General features: G+C 51.0%; 1 protein-coding gene across 1 annotated transcript; it reads right to left on the bottom strand.

The window, feature by feature from the left end:
- Window positions 1-2,335: 2,335 nt before the first annotated feature.
- LOC119705741 (hydrocephalus-inducing protein homolog) lies at window positions 2,336-18,875 on the bottom strand. Its single transcript, XM_038148506.1, has 7 exons — window positions 18,789-18,875; window positions 17,721-17,920; window positions 14,584-14,702; window positions 13,085-13,286; window positions 10,078-10,270; window positions 6,142-6,365; window positions 2,336-2,509 (listed from the first exon to the last, which is right to left on the bottom strand). Exons 1-7 carry the CDS (start codon window positions 18,873-18,875, stop codon window positions 2,476-2,478), a joined length of 1,059 nt encoding a protein of 352 aa, XP_038004434.1. The 3' UTR covers window positions 2,336-2,475.
- Window positions 18,876-22,343: the final 3,468 nt, after the last annotated feature.

Raw genomic sequence — 22,343 nt, 5'->3', positions numbered from 1 at the left:
TGCCAAACCTGGGGAATAAGCCCGTAGCAGCCAGGAAGGTGGCTGGGATTCCCAATGATGAGTTTCTTCTCATACGGCACCTTCAGGTAGCACTCATCGTAGGCCAGGACTTTGGGGCACACTCGCAGGTCAGGAACGAGACATCTGGGCAAAGAGATGACCCCAAGGGAATCACAGATACTGAGAGAATGGAGAACGTTTACCCCCAAAGATTGTGAAATGGAGCAGAACACATTGGTCACTGTCAAACGGACATTTGACAGCCCTACAGTGATAAATTGCCTCCTAAGTCTTCCCACTCAAACATGTCTTGTCAAGGAGGGGCAAACCGTGAAAGGCAGCACCCAGAGGCTGCCATGTGCCCCAGGCAGAGCACTTTGTCCCACAGCTGCCTCAGCCCCTCCTTTACCCAAGAAGGCTTGCAAGGACTCCTGTAACAGTCCCAGTGATCCACGAGCTCTGGGGGAGCCTTCCCAACAAGGATCAGTGCTCACTAAGGCTCAAAGAACACACAACTCTAGTGTCTCAGTAAAATTGACTCCCTCCTCTCCCATGGTGCTGTTGCCCTGCCTGAGAACTCAGCTGTTTGCCCCAGCCTTGGAGGCCACGAGACACCACCTGCCCTACAGAGGGGCTGATCACCCCCTCCCAGGTCCTACAGCTCCCTCAGTCCTCCCCTCCACAGCTCCATGCACTGACTGTCCCCAGTTCCACTTGCTTTACAGAATGGCAGCCCAGGCACTGCCTGCATGGCTCTGCCTGGGGGAGGGAACAGCACCAGGGAGCTGCATCCCTCTTGGCATTCAACTGACACCCACAGCAGCACAGCAGGATGGAATTCTGCTGCAGCAAGAACAACTTTTGGTTTAAGTCTGAGAACATTAAAGCTCAAAATGGGAAGCAGAGGGAAGGAGAAAAACTAGAGATCACCTGCCACATCCAGGGCTGCTTTCCCTTGCCCTCACCACTCTTGCTGTGAGCCACTTCCTCCTGTCTTGTGCCCTCATTAACAGAACCAGACCCTGACTCTCAGCAGGCTGCTTGGTGTGTCCCAAACCAGCCTCTGCGTGGCTGCAACCAGCACAACCCCACCTCTTGCAGGAAGGATGAAAGAATTTCCCTCGGGAAATTTGTTCCACCTCAAGCACCAAAAACCAGGCCAATAAATTAAATCATTCCTGGTCCCTTTAGAAAAAGGCCCCAGGACTGTGCTGGGCTGTGAGCAGGGTGTGCTTTTCACCACAGGCTGCTGTCCAGGCACTGCTGTTCTCATGTCCAGCTGGCACAACATGAGGTCATGAACCAGCACTTCTCCTTGGCAGCTGCAGCCAGCAAACCCTGGGCAAGGCAGTGGCTGGGGGAGGCCAGGCAAGGGCTGGTACCTGGCTGAGATGATCAGTGATGCCACTCCCTCACCAATACCCTCCAGGTCCACCAGCATTTTCCGGTAGTATTTCATCACAGTGTTGGAACACAGGGTCACCTGGTGGAAGAGAACAGTTAATTCTTCCTTACAAAAGCTCATTACACACGTGTGATATCCTCCAGTTCTTGAGGGAGGATTTTGCCTTAATTCTTCTGCTGGTTCATGTGTAGAGCACAGTCTCAGAGGAACAAAAGCCTTCTGGCAATACCAGATTTGTTAAACACACCTTGCTACCAGGGCATAGGTCAGCTACATTAAAACATTAGACTAAAGGTCTATGCACCACTGTATTCAAATTAAGGGGCCAATTTTTCATCTGACTACAATGACATAAATGCAGGGCAAATCTGACTTGAACAGAATGAGTTCAGCTTTACAGCAGGAAGCTGAGGGCAAAGAGTGGCCCAGCAGGTGCTGGACAGCTCATGACTGCAGAGTTGTTGTCTCCACTGGAGATCCCTGCAGTGAACACAAATCATTCTGCTCCCCAGGAGAGGAGAAATGAGACCAAGAAGAAAAGCTAACTGCTTTATACAATGACATCTCTCTAACAGCCACCTTCTGTCCTCATCCTTGCTCTGCCCACTTGCAATCAAATAAATCACTCTCAAAACCACAAGAACGGCTTCAGGACTTGACCATATGGTATTGATCTCAGCTCGTGATTTTGGAAACAAAACAGTGCTCCTTGAGGAACATCCCGAGCAACCCAGCAAGCAGAGGCCTCACACCAGTGCAGATCTCCCACTCACACCATGCTCAAAGCTGGCACCAGAGCTAAAGCCCTCCCACACTCCAGTGAAGCTTCAGCCCTGGTGCTGAAGCGTCTGTGGCTGGACTCTTCCCGTACCTTGATATCCTGGTGTCCCTGGGGGAGGATGGTCCCTTGGCTGGGATTCACTGTAAACTCCCTGGGCTCCTCATAAAAACGAATTCCCTTCTTCCAGGCTGGGTCTCTGTCGTTGCGTATTTGATCAAAGCTGCTAACAGCCGGCTGCGTGCCATCGTCCAACACGCGGAGCTTGAACGTCACGGGCACCACGGAGGTGTTAGTGAGGCGACAGCTCTGCGTGTAGGGAAAGCCTGGCAAAGGACACAAATATCCATTGAGGCACCCATTATGGCATGACTCCTGGTGTGACTATCCTGGCAGGATGAAAGTGTGATTGGAGTTTAGCTCTTTATTATCTGAACTACAGCTCGCCGAGAAGCTGCATGAGGAATCAATCGTCACTTAGTTCCCTTTGACACTGATTCCAGACTGCAGGCCTGAAAATGCCCACTCCTAGCCCTGCTGAACACTGCAAGCTTCTCTCTTTGTGATGGGGAGGAGCTCCCTCACCTGCCCCAAACCAGCACCAGTTATCTCTCAGTGATGAGTGTGCACCCAGGCCGAGCATTTACTCTGAAAATTCAAGCTGTAAAATTCCCTGTTAAGTCTGCCAACACTCCCACCGTTTTCAAGATATACAAACAGTGAGTCATCGTTGAGAAGAAGCTACAGCAAAAGAAAGTGAGGATGAAATCAGGAACTAGAACGTGATGCAAAGCACCCTAATGCAGCTTCTCTCTGCAGGATCCTTAAGGCATCTCTTGGTTTGGGCCAAACAGACTGAGCACGTGACAGCTCAGAGCCCACTCAACTGGAGGCAAAGCCGAGCTTTGCTTTGAGATTAGCAATTAGGAACCCTGTCCCACCTCACCCAACAAACAGGGACATCACACCCATGCTGCTCACTGCGACTGCTGCCTGCAAGGGTTTACCCCACTTGAGCTCTGAGATTTGCTTTCCATCCTGGAAAGGCAGAGATACAGCCACACATGGTGGGGATGTCCTGCAGAGCCCAGAGAGAGCAGCCACAACCTGCTCTGCAGTGACGTCTGGCTGCGCTGGCCAGCTCTGTGGGGAGGAGACTTCTCCCCAGGCCTGCTCACCAGGAGTCACTGGAACACAGATGGGGAGAAAAAACAACGGTAGGTGCAGCCCAGAGCTTCTCTGTGCCCATCAAAGGGACCACTGCCAGCTCCAGCAGTGACTCCAGCAGGGAGGCAAGAGAGGCACAAAAAGGGCAAACACAGATGTCAAATCCTCAAATGAGACCGAGGTCACCACATGCAGACAACAGTCAACAGCTGAAAAGAAGCAAAGGTACAACAGCTGCCTTCAGCTGAAGAGACCTTAGGAATGAAATCGGATGAAGCAGGATGAATCTCCTGATTCAGAACCATATTTCCACTTGTTGCCTTTCTTGTTTCACTTATTCAAAAGGCAACTTGACACGTGCCTCCGTGGTGATGCAGGGTGGGGAAGAAGCAGCTCAGGAAAGGCAATTAGTTTCCTTAAAGAGTTCATGAACTTCATTGTTACGGGTTTAGGCTTGGTGGTGAGTGTTCCCCTCGGTCTGGGAAGGGGGATAGGGGTTTTGGGGGGTTTTGGCCCTGGGGGTGGGCTTTTCCCTTTGGGGTTTTTTGGGAGTTGTGGCGTGATGCCGTGGGCGGCTGTGCAGTCGGAGCTGAGGTTGGGCAGGGAGCAGAGCTTCCCTTCCTCCCGCTCGGGGATCGAAGTTCGGCCGGAATGACACCAAAGGGGAAAAACGGTACTTGGTGGGTGGGAAACATCTGCTCTTGTGTTGTTGTCTGTGCTGTCCTGATATAGTCTAGTAAAGAACTGTTATTCCTTTTCCCATATTTTTGCCTGTGAGCCCTGTAATTTCAAAGGTATAATCATTTGGAGGGAGGGGCTCATCTTTCCATTCCAGGAAGATTCCCACCTTCCTTGGCAGACATCTGTCTTTTAAAGCGGGACAGAGACACCAGAAAATACTGACTTTCTATTCCTTGGTGCTATTTGATCTCACAATGGCAAAATGCTACCTGAGGCACCAGCAGCCCTGCAGTTCACACCCCGAGGAGGCTGCTGCAGCAGACCAGGAGTGAGGGACGCTTTTCTGTTGGAAGGCACAGATCCCTCACGCTGTGTCCCAGCCCAGGCAACACTCACCAAAGGAGATGTCCCCGAATTCGAGCTCAGGGAGGTCGAAGTGTAAACTTGGTCCAGTGACACAGCCCCTGGATGGTGGGGACAGAGGAGGAAATGGCTTGGTTAAAGGAATTGCAGAGGTCCGGCTCTTGTTGCTCGGGGCAGAAAACCTGGGGTCAGGGCACCGTGGGTTTCCAACCAACACAGCACCATGTGCTCAGCACAGTGCCCCTGTGCAGAGGAGGCAGCTAAAGCCAAGTGGCCAGCAGCCAACAGCCACTGCTGGGGCTTTGGGCACAGGGCAGGCAGGAGAAGCCCCCAGGATGCTGGTGGTCCCATGAAGAACCCTGAACACAAACATGGCTCCGTGCCTCAGTTTCCCCATCTGCAATGTGATGGACATAAAGGTGTCCCCACAAACTTCTGTAACCAGCCTTTCCAGCCACAGGTTCCCTGCTTTGCTCCTTCTTAGCTGTAACTGCTGTTCCCATGAGGAGCTTTCTCAGGAGAGTTTGACCCACACAATCATTACAGAGTTCTGAGACATGAACCCTGGGGAGCCCCAAACATCCTCTGAAAAGAGCAGCAGCAGTTCTACACAGTGGACAGAGGAGTCCTAGAGGAAAGAACCAGCTTGTCAGCAGTGCACCAGTTGGCACAGTCAAGAGCAATAGCTGAAACAACCAAACAGGGCTGTCCTGAATCTAGCACAGCACCTCAGCTGTCCTTGAACTCGGCAGACAGACTCCAAAAGTCACCACCATCCACTGAAATCAGCACTTGAAGCTGCACTACACTCACGAGTTTATTTCACGGCTGATGCCAATCAATGCCCACTCTGCCTTTTGGTTAAAAATCAAGGACCAGTGACCTGTGCCTTCTGTTGTATTCACAGGACTGCCACTGGCTCTGCTCTACACATCTCAACAAGAGACAGCTGCCCTTGCTCAAGGAGAAAGCTGCTTATGCAGAAACATCCCATGACCAGTTTGGGGGAGGGACAGAGGAGAATCAATTATTTCATGGTGAAAGGTTCCCTCTCGATTTCCAAAATAAAAAAGCAGCACTTTTCTTCCAAAAACAAAGCCAGCATAATTGTTTCTCCACTATGGGCAGACGTACTCACCACTTTTCTCTTGCTAATAACTTTCTTGTTCTTTTTTATCCATCTCCCTTATCCTATTGGTATAATCCAGTGCAGATTGCTTTCATTTCTGCTGCACAGTTCCCTGACTCCTACATCAGCCCTTTCCTGGCTGTGGAAAGGAGGCACCAGAGCACTCTGTGCACAGCAGCTGGGAGCACAGCCTGTCCCCCACAGCATGCCTGTGAGAGGTGAGGCTGCTGCTGCCCATCTGGGATGGGTTATTAACAGAAGTTTTTACAAACACTGCTGCTGCTGCAGAATCACCCAGGCTGGCCCATCTCCAAAGCCCTGGGGGCCTTGCTGGCTGTTCAGGTGGGACATCCCAGTGCAGCTACTGCCCAAAGCTGTTCCATCCCACTGCCTGCCACGGCCCAAGGCAGAGGGAGATCCCTGCAGGGAGGAGTCATTCCAGCTCCCGGGTACCACACAGGGCAGGAGGCACCCCCATACTAAAGTAATGCAGGGATCAGAGCAGAGATTAAAACCTCAGGCAACACCTTTTTTCTCTGCTCGACCCCAACATGAGGTAGGTGGGGGATGTCCCAGAGACACCTACAGATGTGCCCACCAAGCTCCCAGGCTCCTTACTTGATGGTGAGGATCACAGGTGTAGGAGATCCAGCCACACTGAACTGGAATTCTTCCTCAAACCACCCCAACATGGGGGCATTGAAGGAGATCTGAACAGTCTGGGTCCCACCTGGTGCAATGATGCCCTCCTCGGGTGCAAACTTGAAGCAGAAGCCCATGTCTGTGGTTGAAGGGATATAGCTGAAGGGAGCATCAATAGCTCCTTGGTTAATCAGTTTCACCTGCAGCAGCAAGAAAGCAAAATGGAAATACATGTGGAATCTTCCCTTCGTGTGAGTTACTGTCTAATGATGCAATGAACACCCAGAAAAGGCAGAAGATGCTTTGTGCTGCTGAATGGCAGAAGGCAAAAGATACAACAGGACAAGTTCTGTCGTTGAGCTTTCATGCAAAGCAGTGGTAACTCCACAGAACTGCAGTCACCCTGGGCTTATCCCATGGACACAGAGCAGTGCACCTCTGGTCAGCATCACCAAGCTCACTGAGAGCTGGCCCTGAGAGCAGCGTGGGGTGATTGCAGCTGCGTAGTGAACGACCACAGAGCTGCTGCTGTCCCAGCTAGCACAGCTCCAACAGCACCATCTACTCATTCACCTTTTCCCACACCATGAAAACAATCCATTGATCGTGAGGCATCAGCATCAAAATGTACAGACAGCACCATCTTTTGGTAAGAAAACTCAGGGTGTCTTTCTCTTCTACTGCCAAGCTTTTGAAAGTGCCTGGCATGATGCAGTGCCTCATTTTCTACCTCTTTCAGTTGCTCTCTCTTGATTTTTTTGCAAACTTGACACTATTGTGGGGAGGCAAATAGGTAGAGAAATCCTTTGCTTGATTCCCAGGAACACTTTTCTCTTTCTAGAGCCAGAGATGCACCAAGGCTGAAGTGTGGTGAGGGGCTGCTCAGCAAGGGAGAGAACTCCCAAGCCCTTTGCAAGGGCCAGCACTGAGCCAGGAGGCTGGATGGCTTTCCTGTGACTTCCAGGAATAAGCAGGAGCCGCTTGACTGGAAGCTGTTTGAAGTGGACTGAAGCTCAAAGGCAGCCAGTTTGGTGCAGCTGCTTCTGAAGAGCCCAGTGCAAAGGTGCCTTGTGTCTGGCACTGCCACAAGAGCCTCTGAACATGCAGCTTTTTGACCCAGTGTTGGTTTCGTGTGCCAAGGGGCTGTTTTGCAGGAAGCCTCCCAGCTGATGCCTAAGGAAGGCTGCCCAAAAGCAGGGACTGGGTCTTTGTGAACAACAGACACACCTTTCTGACCCCCCCAGATTTGACCAGTACATCAAATATTCCCTGCTCACAACTGCCCAGCTTGGCAGCAATTCCACAGCTCCACCAGGCTTGCTGCTGCCTCAGGAGCCATCAGGATCCATCCCAAGCCCTGCTGCTCACCTCATAGACATAGGTGGTGTTGAAAAAAATGTTCTCAAGGTTCAGAGTTTCAGAGCTGAGTTCAACCAAGGGTCCTTGGCCTTCCCCTCTGAGGTGCAGGGGCGGCCTGGTCTCACGGCCTGGGGAGAGATGTGCATTTCAGTACAGTAATTCCCTCTGTTACACTCTATTTTCCAGGCTGCCTCAGTGCTAGTCCCTGACTCTGAGCTGGATGCAACCACTCCTGATGCGGCAGGAGAGATATGGACCCTTCTCTTCCCTCAGGAGATATCCCTTGGGGCTGACTTCTAATTTCTAACCCATTCCTTGGGCTGGTTTCCAATTTGAGCCCCCAGTTTGCTGAGTTTAAAACATCTCTGGTGTCCTGTAGTGACAGGCCAAGGAGTAATGGGTAGAAATTGAAAGAAAGGAAATTTAGGTTAGATATTAGGAAGAATTTTTTTACTGTGAGGGTGGTGAGACACTGGAGCAGCTTGCCCAGGGAAGCTGTGGAGGTTCCAGCCCTGCAAGTGTTCAAAGCCAGGCTGGATGGGGCTTGGAGCTACCTGGTCTAGGGGGAGGTGTCCCTGCCCATGGCAGGGGCCTTGGGACTAGATGATCTTGAGGGTCCATTCCATCCTTAACATCCTGTGATTCTGTGGTTTCCTTCCCCTGCACCTAGAGGAGCTTTGCAATCCATTCAGTGAAGGCACAAAGTTCAGAAAGAGTTTGGCAATTACCAAACTACCTGGCCCAGTAGCACAGGACTTTGTTGCCAAAGTCCTCACCTTCTGGCACTCAGCACTGTGTTCTGTTTCCACAGACTGAGAGCTGCAAGGTGACAACTCCCACACAGGGAGAGCAGCAGCTGCTGGCCAAGGGTGCTCCTCCTACAAACAGCCTGGGCTCAGTGGGGCTCAGCCACCTCTGCTCTGGTGGTGTCTGGGCACTGGGAGGGGATCCAGGCTCAGGGAGCACATTTCTAACTCAGCTCCTACCACCTGAGGATGGATCCATGTCAAATGGACCCATCCTGGAGGCCAGGGGCCTGGAGGGCCTTAGTGCTTGTTCACTAAAGCTGTTCTGCTCTGGAGCTCTTTGGCCTTTGAGGAAATGCTGGCAAAGCCATGGCATGGAAGCCTCTCCCTGCACTGCCTGGGTTGTTCTGGGATCAGGAGCCCAGAGACAGGATTCTGAGGCCTGGCCTTGCACGGGAGACTCCCTGGAAGCTGCAGGGCCAGTGGGGATGTGCCAGCACTGCCCTGCTGATCAGGGACTCTTCCCAGCAGTTCCATGGGAGCCCCGTGGGCTCAGGCTTGCACCATGGCTTCACTGAGGCTGAGAGAAGCAGGAGCTGTACCTGAGATGCTGCAGTAAGCCACACTTCGATACTCCAGTGCCTCCAGGGGTTTGAAGGTCACCTTGATTTCAGCCGAACAATGCGGCCCGATTTCTCCCTCCTACAACAGAAAGAGACAGCAAAACATGTCTCTTCAAACTTCACAGTTCTTGTTTTCAACCACAGGCCTGTAAGCCTTGATTTAGAGCATCAGTGATGAATGAACAACACAAGGAGCCCAAGGAAACCCTCCAAAGCCAGCTCAACACAGCACTGGAAGCTCTCAGTGCTCAGCTGCTCAGCTCCCACTGTCCACAATATTCCTGCTGCTCTGACACAAGCTCTTGGTCACATCATGCTGCTGTCAGCTACACGGGATGTACTGCCACTGTGCACTGGTGGCTCTGGGCCTTAGATGGGCCATAGGAGTAACCAAGAAGAGAACATGATCCCCTTCCTTGAAATACAAATATTAGTTAAGCTGTTTTGAAAGAAAGCAGAGGTTGGGATTATTCTGGGGTTTGCTCCAAGATGAGAAGGGATTTTGCCCTGTGCAGACACCAGGCATTCATCACCTCTCACAAAGCCAGTACTCAGAATCAGGGCTCTGCTTGATGGGAGCACGTGGCAGTTTGCTTGCAGAAACAGAAAGGGAAAAGGTTTTCTGTCCCCGTGTGCAGGAGAACTCAAAAGGCCCATTTAGACCTTCCACCCTTGTGCCCAGGCTCACCGATGACACTGGAAGGGACACTCAGAAATAGTGCAAGGCGTGGTTACAGGAGGGGATTGGCACTTCTGAGATTAACCTTGGGCTGAATTTGGCCTCCTTTTCCCAGGAGCCATTGCAAGCTTCAGGTCAGGGTGTGTGAGCTGGCAGTGCTCCAACAGCCTCTGCTGAACCCCACGTGTCAGGGGAGCCCCTGCTACAGGAACTGCTCCCTGTGGACACTGCAAGGACACGCACCGAGTGCCCTTGAGCTCGAGCCCTGCAGCAGAGCTGGGCTTTGTCAGGCTCCCAGCCCTGCCTTGAGCCTGCAGGACAGCAATGCTTTTAGCAGGGAGCTCTGCAGCTGCCCCAGAAACTCCATGTCCTCCCTCTCAGCACATTGGGCCAGCTGAGGATCTGCCCAGTGACCGCAGCTGGGGGGAAGGGGGGCAGGGGTAGGGTGCTTGGGAGGAGGAAGAGGAAGAGGAGGAGGAAAATGAGGTTCTCAGCTATCACTCACCATTGGCTCAATGAAAAAAAAGTCATTGGAGAACAGCATGGGGTCTTCTTGCACCTTTGCCATCTCCTCCTGGACCATGCTGTTCAGGAGGGCAGTGCGATCTTCACAAGAGCCCTTCACCTTCTCTATTTCTTTCTCCTCCATTAAGTTTTCCTGCCACACCTCTTTTGGCAGCCGCAGCAAACGACACTGCCTGCAGCCACAGGGAGAGACAAGGCCAGCAGATTGTTTAATAAGCCACATCTTTGCAGAGAGAAGTGTGAGTGCAGGAGAGCAAAGCACTCGGGGAGGAGCAGCAGCAACAGCTCCCCAGCAAAGGCTGACCCCAAGCCGTGAGGGTCCCACATGGATCAGAGCATCACCTGCTGTTCACTGGCACAGCAGCAGGTAGCTTTACTCCACACTTGCAAGCTTAGGAGAGGTTTCCAAAGCCAGCATCCCTCAAGAGAACCTCCTGACTCAAAGCCTCTGCCAAAAGTGAGGCAGAATCCACCAGCTACCTCAGCTGGCTTTTCCTACCACTGAGCCGCTCGGAGGATGCAGACAAAAATCATGGAGCACCCACTGCAGGGCTTCCCTGGGAAGGGGAGACGAAGCTGGGTTGCAGCTATGTGTTACCAGCATCGCTCCTTGTTTCTTCCATTTTGGACCTCCCCTGTTCCCTACGCTGCCTTTCACAAGAGCATCCCAGAGCACTTCCAAAGGAAACGGATGAATTCAGGCACCGTATCCCTTCAGTGACATTTGAGGTTTTATATGCAATATGCATGAAAACAGAGGCTCTGAGAGGGGAAGGGACTTTGTTGTGCAGGAGGGAGACAGCAAACTCCTGGAGAGACCTTTTCATGATCCAGAGCTTTTTGGGTCCCATCCCAGTGCATGGTAGTAGAATGTCCTGAGAGGGAAAGGATCCTGCACTATCTCCTCTCCTAAAAACATCCTCCCTGCTCTGAGATCTCAAAAGCTTCTCTGACAGCAGGACAGTGGCCTTGGAGCTGAACCCATCCTGAAGACTGGAAGTAAGAAGAACAAAATGTCCTGGTGACAGTCTAGGACACAAACAAGCATGAAAACAGATGTAATTGGACAAAAATCTACAAAACAAAAACCAGGTTGAAGTTTACTCTGGGGAAACTTAGTTGCTTCTGAGGGAAAAGTGGATCACCTGAGGTCCAGGCAGAGTCAGGCAAGTGGGAGAAAATGGAAATAAACAGCCCAAGGAAGTAGCTGGACAAGGTACAGGGATTTTCTTTTAACACAGAGAGCTTGTATGGAAGTCAGACACTGTGTAACTAGACAGAGAACAAAGGAAAATTAAGAAGCCCAGGGCACTAAATGACCCTCTTTCTAGCCATTCAGGCAGGCAAGGGTAGATCTCCTGGTCCTTTGCAGGTGATGCAAAATGGCTCTGGGGAGTGTGAGCGACCTGGCCCGCAACAAACAGGGGCTTGCCACGGCCATTTGAGCATGGCAGTTTGCACAGATTTTCAGTTTTTGCATGGCAGTTGGCACAATCACGCTGAGCAAAAAGGGTGCAGCCAGCCACCCTCCTTGTGTCTTTTGGCTGGTGTGAGGTGCTTGCCTTTTTTTTTTTTTTTTCCCTTTCTTCTTTCTGCCTTTTTTTTTTTCCCCAGCAATGTTTTACAAATGATGAAAAGCCATTGCTGCTGCTGCTGCCAGCAGGAGTGTGCTAACTCAAACAGAACCCCCCAGGAAGGATGCAGCTGTCCAGGCCCCTGGCTGCAGGGAGGGTCTGAGCCTGGTGTTAATATCAGAGGATAGTGTGAAAGATACCTGTGTGTGGTGTGAGCAGCTGAATGATCTGCTCTGTACGGTGGCAGAGCTTAAGGAAGAAATGGAAAAGCTGAGGAGAATTAGGGAGAGCGAAACAGAAATAAACTGGTGGAGTTACACCCTTCTAACCCTGAGAAAAGCTCAGCAGGAGTCAGAAGAGCCCTGCCCTTCCTGCAATGAGGCAAAAGGAAGAGACCTAAGAGACAGTGGGGAATAGATATGGGTCTCTATTGGGGAGGTAATAAAACTCCTTTCTGATCCCCACCACCTACCCAGGTGCCCTGACAAATAGGTATGAGGCCCTGGATCCAGAGGGTCTGGCAGATGACACTAAAGAAAAAATTCTGTCTGGAGAGTCTCCCAGTTGCACTTGGTCTGTCAGACAGATCACAGCCTCAAGTATTAAGAAGAAGGGTAGTGGTAGTAGGTGACTCTCTTCTAAGGGGAGCTGAGGGCCCTGTATATCCACCAGATCCATTCCACAGGGAAGTGTGCTGCCTTCCTGGAGTCCAGGTACTGGATATCACCAGGAGATTCCCTAATAACTAAATGAACTTCATCTGTTCACCACTGTCTGGGGTACAGTGACCATGAAATAACAGAGTTCTCAATATCTGGTGAAACAAGGAGGGGCATCAACAAAACTTCCTCCTTGGACTTCTGGAGGGCAGATTCGGTCTGTTCGAGATTGATTTGGAGAGTGCCTTGGGAAACAGACTTTAAAACAAAGGGGTTCAGGAAGAATAGACATACTTCAAGAAAGAAGTATTGAAGGCAGAGGAACAGTCTTCCCCTGTGTGCTGAAAGACACACTGGCGGGGAAGACAACCAGCCTGGACGGGCAAAAAGCTTTTGAAGGAACTAAGGGAAAAAAAGAGGGTGTATCACCTTTGGGGCTGGCAACTCAGGAAATGTTTAGGCATGTTGCCAGGTCAGGTAGGAAGAAGATTAGAGAGACAAAAGCCCAATTAGAACCTGAGGAAATCCAGTCATTGCAACCAACCCTTCCTTCCCAAAATGCCATTCCTGCTTGGAGTATAAATGGAACTGGAATGCTGAGTGCTGAGCTCCTGAAGCCCAGGGACACACAGCCTAGTGCCAGGGATGGTTTACTTGGCCTAAACCATTCAAAAGCACCAAGACCCCACTGAGGCCATATGTTAGTTTCAGTCTTGGGCCATGTATCTCCCTGAAATGTATCTTTCAAACCAACCTCCTCTTCTCTTCATTGTCTTCTTCCTCTGTAGGAAAAGCCTTCCACTGGAAGTGGGCTGTGATGTTACTCCTGTTTTCGATGAACACGGTTGTCTGGCTTGACAAGGTGATGAAAGTCTTAACCTCCACGGAACTCGTGGTCAAAACAACATTGAGACCTACAGCCTCTCCGTGGAGCTTTGTGTGGAAAATTTCTTCACCTGGAACAAAGCAAAGGGGAATATTTGCTCAGCTCACTGGCTGATGGGAGCACAAGGAACAGAGCAAACCACAGGCCACAGAAGAAAGTGTCACAGTTTTTAGCTGAATGAGCAGTTCTGTGGATCAGTCCAATAATCACATCCTGACAGCTCTGTGTGTAGAGCCTGAGGATGTCCTGGGCAGCTCCTTAAACACCTTCTTTCTGAGTGTGTTTGTAGAGATTTGGCCCCAAGGTGACAGGATGTACAGGGAGATTGGTCAGTGTGCTCCAGTGACCCACTCAGATCACCGGGATTTCTGCATCAAAGTCCTTCAGGTGACGCTGAGGAGCCCTGTTCAGTCCTGGCTTGGCCAGGGTCTCCCCAGGCATCCCATGAGACTCCTGTCTCTCCTGATCCCTTGGATTCCCTTGTTGCTGACCAGCAAATATGCCTGGGGGCATGTGGGCAGCAAAAGGAGGCCCAGAGGAACAAGTGAAGTGACAGCCCACAGCAGGAGGGGACACAGGGGAGGAAACACAGCCAGCCCGGCTCTGCAATATGACAAACCACTACAAAATGAACACCATGAAAATCATCATCATCTCCCTGTCCAAACCCACAGCCACATCAGTCTTGAAATATTTGATATTGTTCTGATCTCAAGAACCAAGCTGGAGAGTTGCAAATTAAATAAAAAAGGGATAAAGGAAAGATTAATAAGTAGAGAGCAGCTTCTACATTAAGACTGAATGGGATTCCTCAGTCTGGAAATCAAATGGGAGATGGATGTGAGAGGTTTGCAACAGCATGAACAGCCTGGGAAATGGGGACAGGGAAAATTTGTTTTGATTTGTCACAAAAAAAGGAACTTGAGGGCCTGAAAATGTTGTTAGACAGAAACTACATCTGTGTGTAAGGGCAACATAGAAAAAGGGTCTGTGACAAGCCAATGGAGAAGCAGCATATGGGCCAGAGGTGTGCAAGAAATCCATTGCATTGGAGAGAGTCTGATGGAGACCTCACAGACAGCACTGCCCAGGAATAAAATAAAACTTCACCCAGGCATAGCCACATGGTTGTGAAGAATCAGGGATCCTCCTTCCTCCACTCAGCAACTGCCAGCAAAACAGGAGTCAAAAATCTTAGGCTGTTAGAGGGGATGCCCTTTATCAAGCCCCTGAACACCAAGGAGTTCTCAGTTTGCTGTGGGGTGAAGCTGAACAGGGGAGGTACCTCGGGAGCAAATGGAGGGGGAGGGACAACAGGGAGTGATGGTGGAGAACTGTCCTGCGCCCCTGCAGGGCCCAGCACTCACCTGTGTTGCAGCACAGGGACCCGAAATGGTCACCGTTGGTCAGCGCGTGAAATCCCACTGTCACCTGCATGGTGTCACCCGCGCCCAGAGTTCCTGTGGCTGGCACCACGGAGAAAGGACTGCAACACAAAGAGAGGGGTCAGGGCTGGGGGGACACCTGGCCATGAGATTGCTTCTGCAGTGCAGCTCACTTCAGCTCACTTGGGAAGCAGGGAACAAACCAACCACAGTCAGCAGAAGACAGCCAGAACAGACAGGATCAGAAACAGCCACTGAGCCACTGTGAGGAGATCCAGCCCTCACAAGATCCTGGGGGTAAAATGACCTCAGCTGCCCCACACTCTGCATCCAGCTCTCTGCAATGAGACTCAAGGGTCCAACTGCCAGCAATCCCATCCGAGAATGGTTTGTGAAGAGCACACAGAGGGTTCAGAGCTATCTGCATGCACAACTTGACACTGACTGCCTCGGGAATATCTCTTTTCCTGCTGCCTATAAACCTCACCTCAGGAGATGCAAATGTTAGGGCACTGCCTGTCCTGGGAATTCCTTACAGCCTTACAGAATCAGGCAGGGAGAAGGAACTTTTCCTTGAAGACCAAGGAATGGTCACTGTTGGATTTGCAGTGTGGTTCCTTAGTTTATTTTACTTTGAAAACATCCTGATTTAGCCTAAAAAGGGACATTTTATCAGCATTTCAGTGAAAGCTGCTCTGAAAAGGAGCAATCCAAACTCTGAAAGAGTGCAAATGCAGATTAGAGCAATCCAGTGGCATGGAAACCCCAAAGGAGGATGCCATTTACAATCTGAAGGATCCCATCCCAGCTAAATGAAGCACCATTATCAGGAGCACATCAAGGAAGCAGAACTGGAGGTTTTTGTGTATTTACCAGCAACGCAGTCTGGGACTGTGGCTTGTCATCCAGGCTGGTAACTGTCTGCTTGGCCCAGCAGAGAAACTCTGTGCAACGTGTTGGAAATGCTGATGCAAAAATGTTGGTGCACTTTGGATTTAAGAGGAGCAATTAGGATTGGTCACCAGGTGAAGAGCTCTTGCCTGACAATCACAAGAGTCTGTGCTTTGATGCTCAGGGACAGCTCAGGGAAGATGTGCTTCTGCCCAGCAGCTGCTGGGCTTTGTGCTCTTCTACAGCCCCACTGAGGAAACAAAAGTTCCTGGCCTTGGTGCTTTGCTGCTGGTCAATCTGTCACTTAAAAGTGTGCTCTGGGGAGTTTGGTGATGAATGCATCACACACAAAAATACAGAGAACATCTGGCAAGCTGAGCTTTATTTGCGTCACTTGCTGCAGGTTCTGCTCATGAAGGACCTATTGCTGCAATGACGGGCCTGACCTGCTCCCATTCCCAGGTGAGAACATCCCTGCTGGCTGATGGAGAAGCCTTGGGCCAGCAATGTTGATGTGCTGGACGGGAGACTTTGGAGGGAGGGGAGGAAAGACAAGGCCCCAGCAGCCCCAGAGCCAGATCAGTGCTCGTGCTCCTGCATCTGCTCCGGGGCTGATGCCAGCACTGCTGCAGCTCTCTGCTGGGGCGCGGGGGGATCAGGGCCTGCTCTGGGCAAGGCACAGGGCTTTTTTCTTATTCTTTTGCCAGAAATTTCACCAGAACACAGAAGATGCCAGTTAAGGGAATCCCTGGCCACACTTCAGCACTCCATTCCATTCCCACTGCTGTCCCATGTTACATGCTCCTCAGATGGCAGGATGGGAATAACACTCCTGACTTCAGGGGTTGCCTGAGAAAGAAGGTATCTTCTTCTTTTCAAATTATCAGGGGAAGAGGATCCAGCCAAGTCCAGCACTCAGTTGTCAGGACTGAAAAACTGAGTGCAAATCGGCCCCTGCATCTCCTACATCCCACCCCGGGCTGTACCCCCCAGACCCCTCTGTTCCTGCTGTAGCAGTCATCTCTCAACTCCTCTGAATTTCAGCCAACACCACCAAGCTGTTCCCTGAGCCCACAGACAGAAGAGCTGTGAAGGAGACATCCCTGACACTGTAATAACCAAATGAAAACCACTGCCAGGAGATGGGGCTGGCAGCCTAAATTTTGGCCTTTTATCTGTAAATTGTGAGCTGCTCCTTAAGACAGTTCTCATCCTGTTAGATCTGCCCTTTCAATGAATCACTGCTGCACCCAACAGGCAGAAAAGATAAGGTATGGAGAGGGTTTTAATAGGTTGTTTTCTTCTGCTTTTTAACTAGGTCCATTTGTTTGTTTGTTTTCCTGTATGGCATCTAAAGACAGGTCCAGATCTGCCAATGGCACCTTGCAATCCCCAGACACTGGTCCTGCTTTGAGCAGTGTGTCTGCTCAGATGATTCCCAGCAGGAGTTATTCTATACTTTTCTCTTCTAAAGCAGCCCAGATGCTTTTCACATATTCCCTAAATGTCTCCTGTTTCCTGTACACCTGTGCATATACCTATGGGCATGTGGGATACTGAGAGGCATTAGAGGAGCTCGACCTTTATGACAGTTCCCAATGAAGAATTTGTGATCTTTTGACAAACATTTACCACAAGCCCAAATGAAAAAACGGCAGAAACACAGGAACTTCAGAGTATTGAAAAAGAAATCTCAATGAAAGGGGACACAGCCTTATTCAGAGATTTAAATCATGTGTTTGAAATTTTAAACTAGCTTTCAAAGGTTCATCATGGAACAGAAGAGGTGACTGATGCCCTCAGCTGACAAGGGAAATCAGATCAGCTTTAGTAACAGGAACAGCACAGGCTGCCCACAGCACAGCTCACATGAGGCATCTGATGCGGGGAGCACTGGAAAGCCACGTGCCTGTGGCCTCCCAGAGAATGGCTCTATTTGGCTGACAGTGGTGAGAAAGCATTCCTGAAGCTGCTTGTGCTCAGGAGGGTGCAAGCCAGCGACCAACATGTTCCAGCACCCCCCCAGGAAATCTGGGACACAGAAAGCTCAGAGGCTGCATCCTGCTTAAAACATGAGAAGCAACAGCAAGCCCCACACGTCCTGCCCACTTCCAGCCAGGGCTGCAGGGCAGCAGCTCTGAGGCTCTGGCTCCTTTTGCTGCTCTTTCCCGACTCTGTTATCACCCAAAGGTGATATCCTTTGTACAAGAACAGATGGGCTGCCTCACCTCTGGGTGCTCAGCTGGAAACGAGCTTCCCGGTTACCGGCATTGCGAACCAGCAGAGTCTTCTGGCTGCTGCACTTGACCGGACACACGGAGAAGTCCAGCTGGTCAGGGAAGTCCAGGATGGCTCGGGCAGAAATGGCCCGAATTGGCACAATGATCTTTTCCTTTGCAGTGAGGCAGACGAGCTCGTGGGAATAATCCTGCAGGAAAAGAAACTCCTCAGCACAGGGTATTTACTGCGATCCCCATGGCAGGATGAAAAAAAATCTACTCCCTTCAAGGGCATCAATTCAGCAATTCCATCCTAAAATGAACACTAAGTTCTACTAATATGTCACATTTTAAAGGCACCAGTGCACTTTGCAAAACCTATCTCTGTGGCATTAAGCTCTTGTGTCACTTGGGTCATACAAAGAACTGCCCTAGGCCACCATAATCTTTACTCTAAATTTTAATTATGCTAAATAATTCCTAAGTTCCTTCTAAGGAACATGAAGCTAGGGAACACAGAACATTCCTCTTTAGGTTTCTATATTCCCACTGTCTGAGAATAGGACAAAGTGTTAAACTGACTCAAAGCAGCAAAAGGTAGATGAGAAAACAGCTGCACCCAAAGAGATCCTGCACCTCTGGCCTGGTGTAGAAACATCAGCTGGCTCAGAACTCCCCTCTAACTTTGCCTTTCCAACCAAGTCAGGAGAAGAACAGTACTAAGAGGCAGCAGGATGCTGTTGGAAAGAGCCTCTCTTTGTCTCCCTGCAAGGCTTCCTCCCTTCCATGCCATGTCCTGAACCCTTCTGTATGAACAAGCCTCCAGATCACAGCACTGAGATCAGACTTGCCAGGGCCTCAGCACTGGTGTTCAAACCTCCAGGCAAGAGCCCGTTTGGCACGGAATGGGTGCCAGCTGACACAGCAACCACAGTGACAGGCATGAAGACAGAGCCACAGCAGCGTCACTGCCACAGGCTCTGGGCTCCCAGCTCTGCCTGCAGGTTGTGCCTGCCCTACACGAGCTCCTGCAGGCAGGTGTCCAAGTGCCCTGCAGCTCAGCCAGCTCCTGCTGACCAAGGGCACCCGGAGCCCAGTGTGCCTGTGCCAGGCCGGGCTCACGGGCACAGCACATCCTCTGCCCTGGCCCTGCAGCTGCACCATGGTCAGTTGTGCTCTGGGACAGCACGGCTGCAAGGCTGGAGAACAGAGGCTGTGAAAAAGCACCACCTTTGCTCCAGCCCAGGGTGAGGCAGGGAAGCTGCTGGCAGTCAGGAAGGAGGAAAGCTCTCTGACCTCTTTGTTCCTCTAGTGTTTTCCATAATAATGCAACCCCTTGCACTGTACCTAGAGATGGCTGAACATCTATCAACACTCCTCTGTCATTTTCATCCTGTTCCCTGTGCATCTTCCCTTGGGAATGCTCAGGAATGTGCAGGGAGGGGAAGCAGAGCCTGTCAGGCCTGGCTGCAGTGCCTGACAGCAGTGCCAAGGTGTGACTGGCTGCTGCAGGCCGCCTGCCCACAGCCTGGAGCCAAGCTCCCAGCTCGGAATGGGCTGGACCCAGAGTGCAGGGAAAGCAATGGCTTTGGAGAGAATTCTGTGCTTTGGCTCCTCCAGTCTCACCTTGTTCTCGTCGGGGGTGAAGCGGACGCGCACACGGGCAGAGCCGCCTGGTGGCACGATGTGGTACACATCACTGGGGCACGCCAGCTCGAAATAAGGGCAGCTCTCCATGCACACCTTCACCATCCGAGCAATCTGCAGCAAGGACGTGAAATGATGATTTTGCCACTTGTGGAAACAGGACGAGAGGAGACCTGTCTGTGCCCTGGTGTCATCCCTCCTGGACCCCTTTTCCAAAGCACTTTCAGCTGTGCAGGCACAGGCACATCATTCACAAGGGTGAACTTGAATCCCTTCTCTCTGCGTCCAGCATTTTGGCCGGGGCCGGTAGGGCAGAGCCTGGTGGCAAGGAAGGGCCAAGCAGATCAGCACCAGCAGGATGGAGACAGAGCACCTGAACCAAGTCATCTGCATATTCAACAAGGCCAGAAAACCTGCTGGCTTCTGCCTGCACGCAGCCATGCAGTCGTGTTCCAGAGGGGGAATGTGCTCCCTGAAAGCAAACCAGCCCATTGTCCTGGGGGAAGGAAGAAATTCCCTTCTAGCAGATCAGGTTTGGGTAGGGACGTTATGGGGATACAGTCAGACAGGCAGACCAGCAAGAGAGCCCAAAAACGGTGGCCTTGCTGGGAATAAAAGCAAATCTGAAAAGCAAAAGAAGGATCACAGCAAGACAATCCCTAAAACAAGGAGATGGCAAAGAGAATTTAAATGGGCAGTAAAGCAGCAAGGAAGAATCATAAAACCATGAGAGCAATCAGCCTGCCAAAAGTGATGGAAACACAGCCAGGCTGTGCCTATCAACGATGGGCTTCAAAGGCATTTTCTGCCTGGAGAAACATGACCAGCACTGACTGACAGTGTGCTTCCAGTATTAAAAGCCAATCTTGGCCCTGCAGGGGTTCTTGCTGCCTGTGCAGGCAAGCTGGGCTGCTGGGCATTGCTGCCTGCAGCCAGCAGGACAGGTTCTGCCCTCTGGGATTCACAGACACAGCAAATGCCTTTTCCAGCACACAGATATCAACACCTGATTTTGACTCCCTCCTGTCTCTTCCCACCAGCCCACTCTTGGCAGGAGGCTCATTTGAGAAAATGTTTCCTTGACTGAAATTCCAATGCTCTCCATTTTCCTCTTTACACTGGAACACAACTGGTGACATTTTTCTACTTTTTCCCTCTCAGCTCTCTTGGGAAACTGCAAAACAATCACAAGTGAAAGCGAAAACCTCCAAGAGTGTTGGATGTGCTGTGGTTCTCCAGAGGGAAAGCAGAGCACCTTGTTGCTTTTGGAAAAGCTGAGCAGAGCTGGATGAAGCTTAGCAGGAGCCTGAAGTGGCACCTAAAGGCCTCCCGCTGCTTCTGCTACAGCAGTCTGATTCCAGGGCTCTTTCAGAACACACTTCCTGCAGTGCCAATGCCAGTAATGAGAAGTGATTCCAGCATAAAGTGGAGAAGACTCAGCCCCTGAGCTGACTGTGAGCTGCACAAAGGGAGCCCAACAGGCTGAGAGAGGCAGAGATTCCTACCAGGAACCAAGGAGATACAGGATGTGGTACAGACACAAAGCAAAGCTTGAGAGCAGCTAAGAACTGTACAGGCCTCAACATTCCTATCAATCCAGAGCTTTCAAGAGAAGGAAGCTCCTTTGGGATAGACAGCATCAATGCAAGGCCAAAATCAGGGGACAATTCCCAGCACAGGAAGATTTCCACCATCTTGCAGAGCAAGGTGCTGAGACATTTTCTTCTGGATGTGCAGCAGCAGATAACTTGCTTTGCTGTACACTCGGGGAATGACACCGCTCTCCTCTTCCAGCACAGGGTTAAAGCTCCAGGTGCCAGCACTTACCTTGTCCTTATTCATGACAGACAGCACCATTTCAGAGACCTCATGAGCGACGAAGTTCTGAAATACCATCTCTGGTGGGGAAACCCGAAACAAGTTCTTTTTTGGGGGAGGTGGTAACAGCTGGAGAGGCGAGAGAGAGCAGGGAGAGGTTCAGCTGCTGGGAAGAAGGATCATGAAGGAGAATCTTACACTGATCCGCAGTGAAGTACAGGCTCTGGGTGAGCACATCTGCTCAGGACACACTGGGCAAACAGTGGCTCACCCACCTCTGCTCTGGGCTGATCGAGAACTGCTTGATCAGCTTAGAGCAGGCTCAAGCCAAGCTGCTCTTTTTAGTTCTCCAGCTTTCCTTCTCCAGAATGCCAGGCAGCACTTACCTTAAGCACAGCCCTGTGCCCACTGGGACACTGACTGAGCACTCATGGAGTAAAACCCACAAATTTACACCAGACTCTATGGGAAACAATTTTGGGACGTCCTTTACTCTGAGACAGGGAAACCGAGGCCCACACAACTGCAAATATCAGATTTGATCTAGATTTTAGGCATCAGTAAGAAAAGAACAGTACCAGAGGAGGTGTGACAGATGAGGTGATATTTGGCTGAAGCCAAAAGGTTATGAAGTGAAAGAATGGAATTTGTTGGTTCTGTGTGCTGTTTGTGGCTTGGATTTGTTCAGGTTGGTTTGTTGTGTTGCTGTGAGCTGGCAGAGGGACGGGGTTGAAGACCTGGCCAAAAGGAAGGAGGATGAAAGGAAAGGGGAGGTGAGTCCCCTGTACATCTGGCAGCCTGCAAAATCTAACACCCCGTCAGGGTCCAACACATTGTTCCAACCCAAAGCAGTAATGCAACTTGTTTTGTTAAATCTGAAGTAATTACTGCAGGTCCTCAGCCTTCAAAGGCCAACGCTGCCACTGTGGAGGGAATCCTGTGACCCTGAGCATTTGATGGTGACCACACCAAAGCAAGAGGTGGCTCCTTCAGCAGGAGAATGGCAAATGGCAATTCTGTGCCTTTGTGACCCCAGCCTTTCCCCATTGTTTAGCAATGGCAGCTACACTCCAGCACACCTCAGCAGCTTCAGCAGAGGTTATTTGTGTTGCCTTAGTGCACATCAGGACCCCCAGTGCACCACTCTCATCCGTTTGCAGTGACAGC

This window comes from Motacilla alba, chromosome 11, assembly GCF_015832195.1.
Source record: "Motacilla alba alba isolate MOTALB_02 chromosome 11, Motacilla_alba_V1.0_pri, whole genome shotgun sequence".
NCBI classification, from domain to species: domain Eukaryota; kingdom Metazoa; phylum Chordata; class Aves; order Passeriformes; family Motacillidae; genus Motacilla; species Motacilla alba.
Note: the sequence above shows the minus strand (reverse complement) of the source record. Positions and strands in the feature narration are given on the sequence as shown.